Source organism: Vigna umbellata, chromosome 2 (assembly GCF_029865625.1).
Source record: "Vigna umbellata cultivar VRB3 chromosome 2, Vumbellata_1.0, whole genome shotgun sequence".
NCBI lineage: Eukaryota > Viridiplantae > Streptophyta > Magnoliopsida > Fabales > Fabaceae > Vigna > Vigna umbellata.
In genome coordinates, this window is record NC_142166.1 from 13,645,577 (window position 1) to 13,661,734 (window position 16,158).

General features: G+C 31.1%; 2 protein-coding genes across 2 annotated transcripts; one reads left to right on the top strand and one right to left on the bottom strand.

Moving 5' to 3' along the window:
* The first annotated feature begins 885 nt into the window (after positions 1 to 885).
* Positions 886 to 4,848, top strand: LOC124834367 (protein KINESIN LIGHT CHAIN-RELATED 3-like). The gene is made up of 3 exons (XM_047309038.2): positions 886 to 1,215; positions 1,773 to 3,836; positions 4,303 to 4,848. The coding sequence occupies exons 2-3, from the start codon at positions 1,786 to 1,788 to the stop codon at positions 4,511 to 4,513; spliced, it is 2,262 nt and encodes a 753-aa protein (XP_047164994.2). The 5' UTR covers positions 886 to 1,215; positions 1,773 to 1,785; the 3' UTR covers positions 4,514 to 4,848.
* A 552-nt stretch (positions 4,849 to 5,400) lies between these two features.
* On the bottom strand, positions 5,401 to 9,450 carry LOC124834368 (carbonic anhydrase 2-like). The gene is made up of 9 exons (XM_047309039.2): positions 9,388 to 9,450; positions 8,350 to 8,418; positions 7,182 to 7,313; positions 7,028 to 7,076; positions 6,830 to 6,946; positions 6,365 to 6,418; positions 6,168 to 6,253; positions 5,895 to 6,000; positions 5,401 to 5,805 (listed from the first exon to the last, which is right to left on the bottom strand). Exons 2-9 carry the CDS (start codon positions 8,400 to 8,402, stop codon positions 5,626 to 5,628), a joined length of 777 nt encoding a protein of 258 aa, XP_047164995.1. The 5' UTR covers positions 8,403 to 8,418; positions 9,388 to 9,450; the 3' UTR covers positions 5,401 to 5,625.
* Between the last annotated feature and the right edge of the window lie 6,708 nt (positions 9,451 to 16,158).

Here is a 16,158-nt window from a genome sequence, read left to right on the forward strand (position 1 = left end):
TTAGTGTTGTAAAGTATAAACTGAGATGCCCTATTATTACATCATAATGTTTTGCGAAAGCGAAGGAGAATTTGAAAGTAGGATTTCGTTTTCAACCATAAAAGTAGGTATATATAGGCTTCTTACAATCTAATTTTCCCGTCCAATCTTACATTAATATATGCATTATTATTATTATTATTATTATTATTATTATTATTATTATTATTATTATTATGCTGCAACTGCACGCGGGGACGCTAGTTATTCCCTTCACATGCTATCATAGTCATCACTCAATGCTATGCTATTCTTTTCCCTCTCACGGATTCCTTCACACCACAACCAATGAACTACTTGTAATTTACTCACTGTACTAAAATTCTATATCAAGTAATACAACAATAATAAAATAATGCTGAAACATCCAAATAAGTAAAACACAGACAATGTGAAATCACAGTATAAGAATATAAAATACCTTGTATGTGAATTTTCAGTTTTTCTTGGCAACAGACAACAACTGTTAACAAAAAAGAGGTTTAGAGTGAGGTTACAAAGGATGCAAGTAATTTCCTGACTGTGATTGCCAATCTTTCTGCATAACCTGTTTTCCAATCTCCGCAAACTCATCACAGAGATGCCTTTACAACTAAAACAAAAAGAATCTAACAAATCTAATAGTAAGTAGAAAATTAATTTAACCCTTATTAGTAAAATAATATATTTGAGATAAATTTTCTTAGAATAATTTCGTATAAAAAAGACCTAAGTTGTCTGTCTTCGTGCTTGTGCACATTTTCAAGGGGCAGAACGGTCCCGACAGAAAAGTGCTTCTGACACGTGGCGGCAGAAGGTGAGTTGACAAATAGAAAAAAAAAAGACAGAGAAATTAGAAAACACGTTCGGCGTGGTTGGGGAGAAGTCAAGTTCATATGCTTCCCTCCTTTTTCTGACATTACAGTTCTGCAGAATTGAGAAACCCTTTTTTTTCTCCGTCAAATTATTATCTTCATTACGTAGGTGGTGAATTCCCTGTTTTGCCCCTTCCACCACCACCGTTCTGGTCTCTGTTTCATTCATTTTTCTTCTCTCATACATCGCACCAAAAAAAGGTATTCTGTTGAGTTTCTCTTCTTCTCTCTGAGTTCTATCTCTATATATACGTACACTCATTCCTCTGTCTCTCTGCAACCGACAACCTCTGCTTCTCTTCACTTATGCCTCATTCTTAAGGTATGTGTCCCTTCCTCTTCTTTTTTATTCTTCGAATCGGTTATTTTTATGCCTCCGAATCCGACGAGGAAGAAAAAACCAAATGATAAAATTAACCCAAAACAAAATAAAACATAACCCCGTAATTTTCTCTGTCTTTTTGTTTTATTATTATAATATATATGTTGTTTTGTATGCCTCCGTGCAATCCGGTTTGTGGTGAGTTTTTTCTTTTTTTTACTTTTATCTTTCTTTGCTGATAATTGTTTCTATTTTTATGACACTGTTGGGTTCTGCAACTGTTTCTGTATCTCAACGTTGATGTTTCTGCCCGGGTTGTGGGATGTCCAAGGCTGACGAGTTTTGACTCTTACTAATCTTGGGTTTAGATGTATGTGTTTTGAACCGTATTGGTTTGTTAACTATTGTGTCTTCGTTAATAAAACGGTTTGAGTTAGACAATTGTTTTGTTTTTCTTTTGTGTGATGTGTTGTGTGTTTGCTTGGTTTGGATTGGATCTGGTTGTTTGTGGGTGGTGTTGATTTTGTGGACCACGTGTTTGATGATGATTGTAACAGGAGCTTGTATATCATGGAAGAGTTGAGGATGACAGGAAATGTTACGAACGGTGTTCGTGATGAAGGGGAAGGTAATGAGATGAATGTGAACCTTGATTCCCCTTCTAAGGAAACCTCGAGTGCGGTTAAGTCCCCCAGGGGCTCCTCGAGTCCGGGAAAAGGTGAAGGCGATACTGCTAATTTTGGTGTTGATGGGGTGGTTGAACCCTCCATTGAACAGCTTTATGAAAATGTATGTGACATGCAGAGTTCGGATCAGTCACCGTCACGGCAAAGTTTTGGATCTGATGGCGATGAGTCTAGAATCGATTCGGAATTGCGCCATCTAGTTGGAGGACGGATGAGGGAGGTAGAGATAATGGAAGAGGAAGTTGGGGAGGAGAAAGGGCAAGAAAGGAGTTCAAGTAGTGAAATATCTTCCGGATTGGATGGCTTGACCACTGATAAGAAATTGGATCAGGTGAATGAGATTCAGGAGGTTCAGCCTGCACCTACTAGTTCTGGTTCCTCAGTAAAGTCTGTTAAGGCATCGAGTTCACGGGTGGGATCTGATACGTCGCCCAAATCAACAGCCAAAGGAAAAAGTCCTGCCCCAAAACCTCCTATGCAAAGAAAGAATGGTAGACCTTCGAGGAAACAAAGTAGTGGTGTTACTGGCGTGAAGAATTTGAAGAATTCTCCTTCGGGAAATAAGTCAGTGTCACAAAACCGTGTTGAGAAAAGGGCCGAGTCCGCATTAGACAGACCTGAGAGGGCACCGATATTACTAAAACAAGCAAGAGATATGATTTCATTCGGGGATAATCCTAATAGGGCTCTTGACTTAGCTCTTCAAGCAATGAAACTGTTTGAGAAGTTTGGTGATGAGAAACCGAGCTTAGAGCTGGTTATGTGCTTACATGTTATTTCAGCAATATATTGCAGCTTGGGTCAATATGGTGAGGCAATCCCAATTCTTGAGCGGTCAATTGAGATTCCTGTTATTGGGGAAAGTCAGGAACATGCCCTTGCTAAATTTGCTGGTCACATGCAACTGGGAGACACCTATGCTATGCTGGGCCAGCTTGAGAATTCAATTAAGTGCTATACCACTGGATTAGAAGTACAGAAGCAGATTTTGGGGGAGACAGACCCAAGAGTTGGTGAAACTTGTCGGTACGTGGCTGAAGCTAATGTTCAGGCTTTGCGATTTGATGAAGCAGAGAGGCTTTGTCAGATGGCTCTAGACATTCATAAAGCAAATAATCCAGCTCCGTCTCTTGAAGAGGCAGCTGATAGGAGGCTCATGGGCCTTGTATGTGATACAAAGGGAAATCACGAAGCTGCTCTTGAGCATCTTGTTCTAGCCAGCATGGCAATGGTCGCTAATGGCCAGGAAGGGGATGTGGCTTCTGTTGATTGCAGCATTGGAGATGCATACTTGTCTTTGTCTCGATATGATGAAGCTATCTTTGCGTATCAGAAAGCATTAACAGCTTTCAAGACCAACAAAGGAGAGAATCATCCAGCAGTGGGATTTGTCTTTGTGCGTCTGGCTGACTTGTATAACAGGATAGGAAAGATAAGGGAATCAAAATCATATTGTGAGAGTGCACTTAAAATATACGAGAATCCAATTCCTGGAGTTCCTCTAGAGGAGATTGCTAGCGGTCTTACAAATATTTCAACTATCTATGAATCTATGAATGAACTTGAACGGGCTCTCAAGTTACTGCAGAAAGCACTGGAGATATACAATGATGTCCCTGGTCAGCAAAGCACAATAGCTGGAATTGAAGCTCAGATGGGAGTCATGTACTACATGTTGGGGAACTTTTCTGAATCTTACGAAACTTTGAAGACTGCTATTTCAAAACTTCGTGCTATTGGAGAAAAGAAATCATCTTTCTTTGGTATTGCTCTTAATCAAATGGGACTTGCCTGTGTCCAACGGTATGCCTTAAGTGAGGCTACAGAATTATTTGAAGAAGCAAAGAGTGTTTTGGAACAAGAATATGGTCCGTATCACCCAGAAACACTTGGGGTATGCAGTAATCTTGCTGGCACATACGATGCAATTGGCAGGTATTCACCTTTTTTCTCTTCCTTTTTGGGTCATTTCCTTTTTTCTATTTGCAGATATATTTTCACTATTAGATCATATGCAGCACTTTCAATTTACTGCGACATTGAGAAGGCTAGTAGTAAGACGATATGTTATATATTAATAGTCTGCCTAATCCAGTCACGCCACTCAGTATGTTAATTGAGTCATGTTCATGCAACTCGTGAATATAACATGTTTTAAGTTAGAATTGAAGAGAAAACAGAAGGCAAGAAACTTGATTTTGGCTTCTAAAAGTAAACTTTTCTCTCCTTTCCTCCTTTTACTTTTTCTTTACCCAAACCCAAAAAAAATGCACCATCTTTTTTGTTTTTTCTCATCTGTATCATCTTTCTTGGCATCCAAATGGACAGCTGAGTCTTAGATTTCCACAGAATGGTTAGTTAGTTATTCTCTTCTCATGGGGTTTGATATTTTTTATTTCAGAATGGATGATGCAATTCAAATTCTGGAGTACGTTGTAAGCGCGAGGGAGGAAAAGCTTGGGACAGCAAATCCTGACGTGGATGATGAGAAGAAAAGGTTGGGTGAGTTGTTGAAGGAAGCAGGAAGAGTTCGGAGCAGAAAAAACAGATCACTGGAGAACCTTCTTGATGGCAATGCTCACACTGTAAACAATGTTGTCATCAGGGCCTGACGATGATTTCTATCAATGACTCGTAAAAGAAAAGCTATGCTTTACAGGAACTCAAAGTAGCATATGCTGAAAGGCTGAAGAGATAAACCTGCAGTCTGGACAGTATTAATTTATTGGGTATAATTGAATGATCGAATAGTGTTATCATTGATGGGGTAAAATTGGAAGAGTGTAATTTTTGTGCTAGATTATTCTTATTTAAAAGCTATGTTATTGTTTATATGATATTATGTAAGTAATTATGGTGTATAGATACTCCCCTTGTTTGTGTATACAACATTTTCCCCCTCGTTTCACATATCAAGAGAAGACTTATTTTTTCTCCCTTTGTTCAAGACTCTGCATTGCCGATATTAGCTTAATGGTTGACAGTTACGTATATGTTGTTTCTTAAGTGAAGTTTGATAGAGAATGGAATAAATAAATGATTTGTGGTCTTGCCTAAAATGTCCAAAGAACACTTATCATAAAACTAACTTCGATTAATCATATGGCTCCAGAGCCTAGTCTTCTTTTTTCTCAAAAGGAAACTGAATTTATATGTCTATTCGTTTGCACTTTTGCAGACGCTTGTTTTAACGTCTACATTTCATGATAACATTACTTCCATGATAATATTGCTTTCTGTAATCCTACACAGTAGATTTTATAGAAATATATATTACGAGATATACGGATAAACCCAGCTTGGTTATTTATTAATTATTTATGCATCAAAAGATAGAATTTATCACTGTATTTTATTTTGATATGATTTCACTTTCATTTATTGCATTGGAATGATACAAACTTTTCTCTTTTCTAATTTTATTTTTAACATCTACTTGACAAAATATAAACTATACTTGTTCTGTTAGTCCACAATATATATCTATCAAAGACCACAACTCTCATCATCATTTATTAGGCATTTGAATTAAACACGTACAGAGATGCATGAAATTCAGTAATATTCTTAAAGTACATTTACTTTTGAAATATCAAAAGCAGATGCTATTTATTTAGGACGTAAAATCACACACAGACAAGGAACAACAGCACAACTTAAGCAAGAAACTTAGTAATTAAGGTGGTAGTGGTGCCAATTCAAAGTGCCAAGTTTGAGTCATCCATCACTGGGTTGAGAGAGGGATAGTAATGGGTTCAGTGACATGAGTCACGTGCTTCCAAAGCTTGAATTCTCCCTTCACAAAATCATAATAACCCCCCAACAGTCCTATGGTCTTGTTCTTTATTCCTCTTTCAACATATGGATATGTCCTCAGGTTCACTAACGAGTTATTCACTGACTCCTGCATCATCAGAACATTACAAAATGGTCACTACTTATTATTTAATGTTAAAAGCATGGTAGTTGAATCAAAATTGAAGTACATAAAACCTTTTCACAGAATTTGCATTGGTCCTTGAAATCATAGCCTTCGTATTCTTTCGGAACCGCGAGTTTAGCTGGCAAACCAATTTTCACCCAATCATCTATGAAGTCACTGCACATTTCAATCGAACAATGTACAAAAGGGTTAAAGCATGGCTAATTGGAGACTTGTTCCATCCTACACATTGTATACATTTTTAGTTTAACTCTTCTGTGAAAAAGAAGGAATTAAAATCTTGATATTAGCTATGTATTTTATATATAGAAATTAATTCTCACAAGGGGGCAGAACCGTCTTCTGGATGACTCATAAGCCTTTGGATTCCACCACAGCGACTGTGGCCAATGACCAGAATGTTTGGTACCTGTAAAAACATATGGTTGGTCTTATATACGTTGAGATTCCTCTATGCATTAAAAACCAAAAATAAAGTAATTGGTTTTGGAGAAAACTTTAATAAACCAATCATCATCACCTTGAGAGCAGTGATAGCATACTCAATGGCTGCGCCAACTCCACTGTGCCTTAGCTGTTGAATGAACAGAACATGACAGAAATTTAACCACTTTTGTTTAATTTTAAGAATATATGAAGAAAGAATTTCAGTAACATAACTTAAACTTCAAAGTAAAAAAGTCTTGTTAACTAATTAACTAGATTCCATTTGATCTCTATGTGAATTTTAAGTTTAACTTAACGTCATAATACTGACTTGAAAATGAAGTTTGTATCCACTTATATATTATGAATTAATTTTATCTCTAGTCTACTTACTTCCGATTAAACTTTGGATTAGTTTTAACACATCCTCTTACATCCAAAATTTCTACTTTTTAACTAAAGAAGCAGCGTCCAGAATGAACAGCATATGGGGATGTACTGATTGAAGAAAACATGTTAATTTAGGGTATATAAGTTGAGAATATGAGAGAAAGTGAACCTGATTAAATGGAGGCACCATGTTAGCAATGTTGCGGACCATGAAAGCTTCTCCAGGTTGGAAATGGAGGATAGTTGAAGGACTCACTCGAGAGTCCGAGCAAGCAAACACCAGATACTACACCATATTCAGAACATATCAAAATTAGAAGATCAAAGGTGGTGAAAAATGGTGATAAAACTTGTAACCATTCATCACCTGGGGGCTTTGACCATTGGCAAGTTTGCCATACAGTTCCGGATTCCTACTGCAAGATATAAATAAACAAAAAGAAACATGAGAAATTGTTGAATATGTATCATATTTCTCTTTTGCATCAACACGATAATGAAGAGTTGAATTTGAAGTTTACTCGAAATTGTTGATCTTGAAGTAAGTGAATCCGAGTATGATTCTTTGCAAGGCAGGGTCATTATGTTTTTGCAACTCAGCTATGACTTCTTCAACTTTTTCTGCTGCCACTGCATTAAGCTCTTCCTTTTCTCTGTAATCACTAAGCTACAAATGTTATTATACTAGCATAACTATTCTATATCTTATGATCATAGAGTCTTTCAAGAATTTTAGTTCATCATGGAGTGAAGTTAAATAAGTTTAGAATTTTCTTTTATTTATTTAAATTTAAGTATACACACATTTTTTTAATTTTGTAGAATAAATAAATAAATATATTTCTGACTTAACTGTTACACATTTGGACTCATTTTAATTTACTTTGTTTTCCGACAAATATCCAATATGTACTGATGTCACTACACTTAAATATAATTTTGATTCACTTAATTTTGAAGGACTATTATTATCAATTGGATTCAATTCTCATCGATATTTTAATTAAATTATATACTCATTTGACTCTCTTTTTTCAATTTTTTTAATAAGTAGTTAATTTTTATTTTTAAAAGTAAAAAATTAGTACTTTACTTAATTAAAAAAAATTACCTAAAACCCTTAAGTTTTACCCTTTTTATTAAAAATTCCTTCCAAATTAAACAGTTTTAAACCATCTTCTCCTTAAAACTCATTAATCAAAACATTAGATTTTATATGAAGTAAAAAAGAAATGAAATAAAGAAAACTCAATTTTTACCCTCTTTTTACCTTCATCTCTCATCTTACAGAATCATACAAATTTTATCAATTGTCTTCTATTTATAAACTTTTGAAAAAAAAATCACATTTCTTTCGTAATAACTCCTAAATATTGGCAAAAATGATAATGTAAAGGTTTTAAATAATACAAAACTTTACATAGAGACTAAATTTGCCAAATTTTAAAATGAAGAGACTTAAATAACTGAAAATTATAGAAAAGGAGCACGTTATATAAATAAAGAAAGAAAAACTACAATTAAACTTATATTTTTAAATGATAAATTTTCTAATTTTATTTCTCTAACTGGTAACATATGATTCAAGTTAGTTTATTGTGCATCATTAAACTAGTTTAAGGGTAAGAAAACAGTGTAATAAAGGAAAAATATTTTCATGTGATTGAAGTTTATGAATAATTAATTAACCTGAGAAGCTTCTTCAGCTCTTCAATGGCCACTTCAGATGTCTGTTTTGCCATAGTTATCTCTTCTGATCTGCAAATTCCAAAACTGTTACTAATAACAAGGCCATCAACAAACCATTTCATTATTTAATGGATTTCTGCAAATTTAATATAAAACCTGTTTCAAAAAATGTTTTTGAAAATTTTCCAGAGTTTTCTTTATTGAAATATTATATATATATATATATATAATAAAAAAAAGTCAAAATCACTTGTAACTTGTATCTATACATACATATTAGCATTGGATGAAATAAATGCATTAATTACATTGGCTTTCAACTTAATCCCATCTTTGTTACAAGAGTCATTTCATAGCATAATATTTTTTATTTATTTACTCTTTATTTTATTTTATTGCATCATTATTAAGATCTCTTTACCACTTTTACCATTTGAAAGAATCTTATAAGATACACTTTTATTAATATTTTATCTTCTCAAGACAAAGAAATAATTTTTTATTCTTATGACTAAACATTATATTTAATATTTAACATCCCTTTTAACAAAGAGTTCTTATAAAACTTAAATCTTAAATTTATAATTCTAAATATGACATCTGCAATAAAAATGTACTTCATGAAGGTTTTTTAAATCTTTAACTTGAAAAAAAAAATCTTGAAGAAATTTATCATAGATCTACAAATTACATTCACTTTCTTTAACTTGAAAAAAGTTTATTGTATAGGAAAATATCATTTCCTAATAAAAACGAGAATTTTAAGTAAATTCAAACAAACTTCTGCATAAAACTTATTTGAAATATAGTCATTAAAAACTATATATATATATATATATATATATATATATATATATATATATAAGTTTCTGAAATTATTTATTATTAAAACGTAGTATGCTTTCTTTTAAATGATATAACACGATAGATACTACAAAAATGAAAAAAATAATAATAACAAAAACTAAGGAAAAATAAACTCAAATGTAGGATTAGGGTTGAGATAACCCTATGAAACAAGCAATATTTTTTTTCCACCTTTTCTTGCTCCGAAAAGATATTACAGAAATAACTTGCTTGAGAGATTTTCTGAGAAATGAAAGTAACAAAGTTTTGGTTGTGCTTTTCTCAGTTCCAGGGTCTCCTATTTATAGCTGGCAATAAAGATGGTGGGGTTTTTTCTTATGTTTTTATTATTATTATTTTTAGCACTTTCCTTTATTTTATTAAAATAATTTTTTTTTCTCTCTCTAGTGATTTGACATTTCTAGTGGAATATGAAAATGTCAAGAAAATAATTTTTAAATAATATATAGCATTTTGAAAACAATTTTCACACACACCGTCCATGAAACAACTCTACCCCTATGATAATAAAAGGTAGAAGCTAGTGACTTTTATAGTTGAGATTGAGACCATGATGATATGGACAAGTTTTAACCCCTTTTTCATAAAAAAAAATATTTGATTACGAATTAAAATAAAAGTTTTAAAAAAATATAAAAAAGCTTTTATAGATTAATTTATACACAAAATTCATTTTAGTTTATAAATAAGTATATTTTATATTTCTTCATACTCTTCTATCCTAAAAATTTTTTTAAGTATGTCCAAATAAATTAAATATATTTCGATGGTAAGACGGATATTTTTGTTTATGATGAAAATTATTATTAAAATTTAAGTTAAAAAATGTTATTAAAATACATTAAATATGCACGTTATCTAATAAAAAGTAATTGGTACTTATAAGTGCTAATTTGAATTAAATGAGTCATTGTCGTTGAATTTAGTTAACGGAGTTAAGTTTTTGCACAGGTGGAAGATTGATGTGTCAAATTTTTAAAACGTGGCATACTGAGAGTTGAACATGGAATTTAACAATTTTTTAAATTTTAATAATATGAATTTCTGAAATGGGATTTAGGGTTCACAGAAGAGGAAGAAGAAGCTACAGGTGACAAAGAAGATGAAAGTAAATTTGTTATTAAATGGACAGAGAGGATGACCAAAAGAACCTCATGGATCTGGGAAATTTAGAGCTGGAAAGGAACACGCGGTTGGAGAATCTTATTGCCAAAAGAAGAAAGGAGATTGATATCTGAGAAGAATCTAATAGACTTAGACTTTACTGATATTCCCAGTAAAAACCCAACCCAGAAAAACCCAAACAGCATCCAGAGCACCACCGTGAATCTCCTCGCGCGATCTCCTTCTTTCACATGTAATTCCCAAAATCCAGAAAGCGCAAAAAAAAAAAAAACCAAACTGCCACTCTCCCTGAAATCGCGAGTCTTCTCCTCCATCATCGCCGCACAACCCAAAATCGCATCAGCCTACATCGCGCCACTTTCACTTGCAGATCCAGAAAAGCCAGAAGTGTCGTAACCACCAAGAACTTCTTCTCCATAGATCGTGACGCAAACCCTGTAAAAAACCACTTCTCAGAATCGCGCCACCACTTCCATGTTCTTCCTCCTCCAGAGATTTTGAAACCTACAAGGAAAGCAAAGAACCAGAAATAGATTCCTTAGTGCGATCCTTCATTAGTTAGCCAAACCCACGTCGCGATAGTGCATCATCTCCCCTTCGCGGCGTAGAAGCAGGAACAATTTTCCCCAATTTGCTGAAATGCAGTTGGGGTGGATTTGATCAATAACCACTTCCCAGATCTACAACCACTTAATCTCCATCCCTTCGTCTGATCTACAACCACTTCTCAGATTTTTAATCCCATTCAATTTGATTGAACCCTAAATCCCATTTCAGAAATCCTAATATTATATTATTATATTTTACCAAAATTCCACGCAAGCCTAAACCATGCCACGTCTTAAAATTTTGACACATCAATCTTCCACCTGTGCAAAAAACTTAACCCCGTTAACTAAATTTAATGGCAGAGGCTCAATTGATTCAAATTAGCACTTATAAGGACTTAATTGGGGATTATAATAAGAAGGGGATCAAACTGGGAAAAACCCACATAAATAGGGACAACTAAAGGGTTTAAACCTATAAATATTATATAGAAACTATCACATATTCAATAAAATAGAACAGTTAACAAGATGAGAAATAAAAAATTACATTATAGTTATACAAAACATAATTACTATTTAACTTTATATATAAGCCAACAAGACAAAGCTATATACCACACAACTAGTCTAAAAGAAACTAAACGTCTGCTGCACGTTCATCCAGAGCTTCCTCTACAAAAATATCATCATCCTCTTCTCATATCCACCAGAAGATCATTGCCAATAAAATAATGCATAAGAACACCTAAACCTAGAACAAACAAACAGGATAAGCTAGTGATACAAAACCAATCATAATATATATTAACATTTCATACATTCGTCATATTTCACATAAACAAACCAAACATCTTAATCATGCTAAAGACATAGACTAGATTGTCAGGATATAGTATGACTGTCGAGCTATGACGAGTTATGCACTTGTAGTGGCCTCTAGTGCTCTACATAGTCATTGTAAATGGGTTTCACCCCATCACACTCACAAGGTTAGTTTGTACCGTATCTTAGGCCATACTGGAAGCATCCAGACTAAGACCTCCTGCTACTCTAACCACACATATCAATCCTCTTTAATTGAGAATGAATGATCATTAGAGTATTAGGATAATCTCCAAGACTGAGCTCCGTACATTCATCCAAACAACACTTTATACAAACATTAAGAATTCTCCTTAGAACTCTTACAAATCTCACATCCATCTAATCATATGTTCCAAACCATACAACAAATCATAAAATAAATTATCATACCATTTAAAACTATGCACACAAGAGAAAAAAAGTTAAAACACCCAATAAGACTCAGACTCACTCGCCCAGCGCCAGAAACAAGGTTCCCAATGAGCACAAGCTAGGTTTTAAGAAACCCTAATCCATACGCTACACTCATTGGCCTAAAACTAGGTCCACATCCTTTTAGGCCTAAACTAAACTACTAGGCCCAAACCCAAACTATGGTCCAAATACATTATCCAAATATAATCTTACATTAAAAGACACATAATACAAAGCCTAAATTAACATATTCTAATATTTACAGAAGAAATCATAGACCAGGTCTTCACACCTTCCTTAGCCTAAATGAAATCAACTTAGGCATGCTCAACTTATGTGAAGTTCAAACTTCTTGGATCCTTTTAGCCATGGCTAAAGCGTTTGCCATCAAAGACTCCATATAGTCAAACCCTTGAGATAACTCTAACTACATAAAGATAGAGCATATTAATGATTTGAACACACCCTCGTTACAAAAGAGTAGACAATTAAATTGAGCTACCTAAAGTTATATGCAAACCTCTTAAAGACCACATGTAACATGATCAAGATTGACTCAAGAAAAAGAACACAAAGAAAACTTATTTTATTCACAATTTTGATTAGATAAATGTGATGCCCCATCGAGTTTTAAAATAGACTAAGATATTTAAGAGATGAGAGAGACAACATTAAAAACTTAGAAAGAAGGTAGAAGAGGTTTAGAGATTTTTTTTTAAAAAAAATGATGAAAGTTTCTATAAAATAAAACTTATTTTAATATAATTCTATTTATATTTTAACTTTTTAATAATAAAATATTTGAATATATAAAATCATTGTTATTCTTAATCAATTTTTCTAAATCTTCACATTTAACTTCAATCATGCAACATTAATTTCACATTGACACCATTCTAGTTAATTTTGACTATATAAAGTCTAATGTTTAATTGAAGAAAATTCAAATATATGATCAAAATTATCCCACTCTAATGTTCTCACCAAGTTAGCTATCCAGCGTCATCTTGTTGAAAATTTATCTTCCAATGTATATACTTAAAAAATAAACTTTTATTATGAGTTAAAATGTCCCAAAAGTTCTACATTTTGCATGATATTGCACATTTTGAAAGTCCCTATTGTCTACGTGTTATCAATTTTTCATGTCATGTTAGATTTGGTGGCAAAAAAAGCAAGCATATATTATCTTATATATGTGCAATTATTTATTTAATCAATTTCCGAAATACATATATCCCTTATAATTAATGTATTGATTAATTAACTAATATCTTTTTAAATCAATGGAGTTTTAAAAATATCAAAATTATATAAAAAAAATAGTTATCTTTGGTACGTTCCATTTTTCATAAGTAAAAACAACAGTAAACTCGTAGGTCTCGTTTCATGTTCACAAATGAAGTACGCAATAATATACATTCTCCCAACATATGAATCCACGTTTGGATGGTGAAGTAGAATCACTTTTTACTCTTTTTCTCGATGTCTGAAAAATGATTTTTTTAACTAATATTTTTATGCATTACTTTTTAGAAATTTATCATATTTCCATATGAAACCAATATAAAGATACAAAACTATGTGAGCAAAGTGTTTGACTAAGAACCAAATGTTAAAATCAAGTACAAACACGTGAAATACCTACAAATTATTTCTTTATTGTTCTATATGATTGAAATATATTTGTAATATTAAACAAAAGAGGAGTTAACTGAATTTTTTTAATATGATTAAAACTAATAATGCACACTTTTAATATGAACAGGAACTCATTATACACAATTTTAATATGAATATCTCTTGCATCAATTTTAGTGATTCATTACTGAAATATTCATATAGTCTATCAGCAGAATAAATGAGAAAATTGAACTCAATTCACATTTAGAACTACTAATCAATAAGAAAACAAACAATACGAGGAACCCAAAGTTATCAACACATAATTTATTCTAGGACTCTTTAATTAATTAAGCTTAAAAATGAAATCATAATTAAATATACGCCTCGTTCAAAAAGGGCCGACGAGATAGGAGACAATTATACCACTTAATTAATTAATTATAATAATAATTATTATTATTATTAATATTATTATTATTATTATTTCTTACAAGTTTTTCTTTCAATATATTTCTATTTTCTAATGATATAAGATATATTTTTTCTTGAGTGGAAAATCGAGTTTTAAATCATTAATATCACTTATGTAATTAACTAAAAATTTAGTTAAATTAAATTTTAAGTACATTATAAATTTGAGTACTTTTAATAGAGTTTTTATTAAAAACATGTTATATTAAGTATTCAAAATATCTTTTATTTTTGTCTAAGAACTTTGTCAATTGATTTTATATCTTTAACTGGATAATGTGAATGTTACTTTTGTTTTCTCAACTTCAACTTGTTCATCAACTTATTTCTTCAATCTTGGTCTACTTTTCGCTCAACTTACTCTTAAAAGAGAGAAGGAATAAGTTAATCGGTTGGCTAAGAAGATTGGAGAGAGAAAAAAAGTGAGTTAGAGATGAGAAAATAGCTAGAAGCAATACACATTCTCATTGGAAACAAAAATCAAAGAGTAAGATCTTTACATAAAAATGAACAAAATTTATCACTCAATAAAACAAAAGTTATTAATAAAATTTTAGTTTAAAATATTCAAATCTATAAAATATCTAAAATTATAAACAAAAAACTAACTACAAGTTAATGACTGATGTGGTTTTATTAAAAATACGACATATCTTAAAAAAATTAATTGAAACAAATCAAAATTTGAAGATCTAATTTAGATTTTTGAACAAAAATAAGAAGAATTTAACCTTAAAATTATTATTACTATTGTAAAAATAAATATAAGTGATTCACATAATTTTATTATAAATAATTATTTTAATTTTAGAAAATGATTAAATTTAAAAAATGGTGTAAATATCAACTTTTAAAATATGGATAAAATTGATAAAGTAACTATTTTAATTTAAAAATAATTATTATTTAAAGGATAAAAGGGAAAAACAAATGTGTCCACGATGAAGAATCCTCCTCGTATTAGTATAGATAATAGTATAGAATATCGCTAATATCTAGTGAAAATTATTATTATTATTATTATTATTATTATTATCATAAAATTAAATTAATTTTAGAATTTTATTGTAAATAATTTGTATTTATTTTGTAATAAAATGGTTTAGGTTAAAAAAAATAGTCTAGTCGAAAAAGGGTTAAATTTAAGGAAATGATCACTTAAAAAATAAAATTGATAAAATAATTATCTTAATTTTAAAAAAACATATATTTAAAGAGTAAAATTAGAAAACAAATATGGACACAAAAATGAAGAATCATTATAGTAGGAAGTGTTCAATTTTTTTTATCATAATTAAAAATAATAAAATTATTGTTATTGTTATTATTATAGTATTGAAATTAAATATAAATAGTTTTATAATTTATTATTTTATAAGTAGTTTTATAATTAAAGAAAATAATCAAACTGAAAAAAATTTAAATTTAAAGAAATGATAAAATTGATAAAATAAATATTTTAATTTATAAAGAATTTTATTTAGAGAGTAAATTTAAAAAATAACTGTAGATAATATCTTCTCTTCTCTCTCTCTCTCTCTCTCTCTCTCTATATATATATATATATATATATATATATATATATATATATATATATATGTGTGTGTGTGTGTGTCCGATCACCAATTTTTTATACATTAAAAAAAGAACATATTATATGTAATCGTACATATCAACTCTTCTTACGTAGATTGAATCTAAAAGCTTTTCTTAGCCCTTCCGTAAATCTAATAGAAATCCAAGTATCTAAGAACTCTCAATCTATATCAATACATCTTCTCTTAAATTCCAATAAAAGAGACGTAAAAATATTATTAAAACTTTAATAGAAAATGATACGCTTACCAAACTTAATAATTTATTGATTTACAACCATTCTTCTAGCTCCTTG